We start from the raw sequence: 2,510 nt of genomic DNA on the forward strand, positions 1-2,510 counted from the left end.
ACACACATACACACACATATAAACACACACACACACACATACACACACACATACACACATACACACATACACACACATACACACACATACACACATACACATACACACACACACATACACATACACACACACACACACACATACACACACACACATACACACACATACACACATACACACACACACACACACACACACATACACACATACACACACATGTACACACACATAGTTTAAATGGGTGGTAACATCTAAAAAAGCAGCATGCACATTATTGTAACACTATATTATATTTATGCGTTTTATATACTGTAATAACCCACTCATCACTCATTCATGTGGACACTTCCTAACGACATGCACACAGACATTTCCGTCACAAGACAGGCGACAAGTCCCAATCCTTTGTCCAGTCCAGGGCGTTTGTGAGTTTTATTGAGCCAGTCTCCGCCTTCTTCAGCACGCTAGGAATCGCGTCATAACCAAACATGACGAAGTCTTCAAAAAACAAATTCTGTATATCAATAAACTGAGAGTCTTCTAGAGTAATCATTGCCTCTAGAAAAGCTTGCTTTTTCTGAATCTTCAGTTCTGTTTTATTGAAGAGCGGGTCTTTTCTGGATTCCGTCAATAATTTCACAAATGTCCGAAAATCCAGTTTTCGTATTTCGTCTGACGTGAGTGTGAGCTTATATCGCCAGCTGACGAAGCCACGAATCTGCAACTTTCTCAAGATTCTCTTGGCCACGCCCTCTTTGTTGATGCATTTGAGGGTGTCTTTGAGCCAGTTGGGAGACAGAGAGTCCTTGCTGGAGTCTTCGATTGCGTCGACAACAGCGTCAGAGTCCATACGTTCGAATCCTATCTGGCTTTCAGACATCTTGAGATAGCTCAATAAATGCACCGCGTCCCTTTTGAAAGTCTCCATTTTCCCGATGACGGTATAGTGGAAAGTGCACGGCGTGCAGAGTCTATTTATAGGAATAAGATGGACGTCCGAGCGCCAGCCCGAATCGGTGACGAAAGACACAAACTCTTTGAACGTGACGTCATCGCCGCACGGTCTGTGACCTTTCCTGCTTCCGCTTGGGTTTTGCCGGAACTTTAAAATAGCGGGCTGGCCCCATTGCTTCCAGTACACGGGGTTGGGAGACATGAGCTTGTCGATGTAGGCGGAGAAGAGACGCGAGTAGGGGTCTCGCACAAAGAGCAGTTTTGTAGAGCTGTCCAGCCATTTGGCGAGTTTGTCTTTGGGAAGTTGTGCCGAGGCAAATCTCTCAGACAGTGTTCTTTGGACCGACACGTCAAACGGAGACCTGAAGATAGGACCAAGTACGGTCAAAGTGCCACGTTTATTATAGTTGGTCTTAGTTTCACATTCCCAATTTAGCATTTTTATAGGTCAGTTTAGTTTTGTCGCTGTGCTCTACGACAGTATAAATGATATTGGGCAATAATTAAATATTATATTAATATATTATTATATTATATTCTGCAGGAAAAAAAGACGGGCAAAATGTTGTGTCCCCAAGAGTAGGCAAACTAGATCAACTATGATAACTTAGTATATCTGTTGGGGGTAACGTTAGGGGTAGGGGTGTAGGACTAAGAATATTGGGGTTAAAATCGGATTATCACAACAATCTATGAATGCCTGTGAATTTCTCAGTTACGTGGATGCATAATCCTCTTAGATCTATCTATGAGATACGGGAAATCTAGATCGATGCGATGCATTGAGACTTCGTTCGACTCATTTCGCCGCATTCGACACCCAGTACGTTAGGCATAGATTCTATCTCTACCTCTTCTTCATTCAGTTTAGTTCTTGTCTGTGTGCTTAACATCAGTATACATTTATAAGGGGCTCTTGTGACCTAGCAGTTAAGGTGTTCGCCTCTCGTTCTACTCCTACTCCTTGGCTTGGCTCCTTCTTACTAATGTCTTTCAGCCACACCCCTGATCTTCTGGTAGGAAAGATCTACACCTAGCCTTCTCGGAAAAGGGCGAAAAATCTCGGAGGTCCCAGGTGCAAGTTACGAACGTTAACGATCCCTTGGAGGTCCAAAATCGATAAGAGTAGACTTCGGCTGCCACCCAAGCAAAATTTTAAATTTCCGACCAACTAATAATGTTTACTGTGTCCTGCATGCTCATATGACCTTATGCAGCTGCGAGCGCCGTAAAACACTTACCAAAAACATTTTTAAAATACACCAATGTATGAACTATAAACTATAATAAATACTCTGAAAAACACCCCAAATTGATTTGCCCGTTATAGTTCTAGATCTACCCACGTGGTTCGTTCAATCTAGGTTCTATGTGGTCTGTTGAGACTCTCTTTCCATTCGCTTCGCAGCATTCGGCATTCAGTAGGTCCAAAATCTAGATTCTTCTCGGCGATAGTGTGGCTAAGAGACTAAAAGAGAGGGAAGGATATTTGATATGTGCACAGTGTCAAGTTTTAGACGATGAGGCCGCCGCTTGCTCATTGTTGCCTGGTTGAA

The 2,510-nt window shown here is 43.0% G+C and overlaps 1 protein-coding gene across 1 annotated transcript in view; it reads right to left on the reverse strand.

The window, feature by feature from the left end:
- Positions 1-180: 180 nt before the first annotated feature.
- LOC101851568 (carbohydrate sulfotransferase 14-like) overlaps positions 181-2,510 on the reverse strand; it is an 8,520-nt gene continuing 6,190 nt past the window's right edge. The window contains exon 3 of the mRNA XM_005095251.2: positions 181-1,316. Coding sequence (XP_005095308.1) covers positions 377-1,316 — 940 coding nt within the window. The 3' untranslated portion in view covers positions 181-376. The remainder of the gene's footprint in view (positions 1,317-2,510) is intronic.

This window comes from Aplysia californica, unplaced genomic scaffold (assembly GCF_000002075.1).
Source record: "Aplysia californica isolate F4 #8 unplaced genomic scaffold, AplCal3.0 scaffold00098, whole genome shotgun sequence".
Classification (NCBI taxonomy): Eukaryota; Metazoa; Mollusca; class Gastropoda; order Aplysiida; family Aplysiidae; genus Aplysia; species Aplysia californica.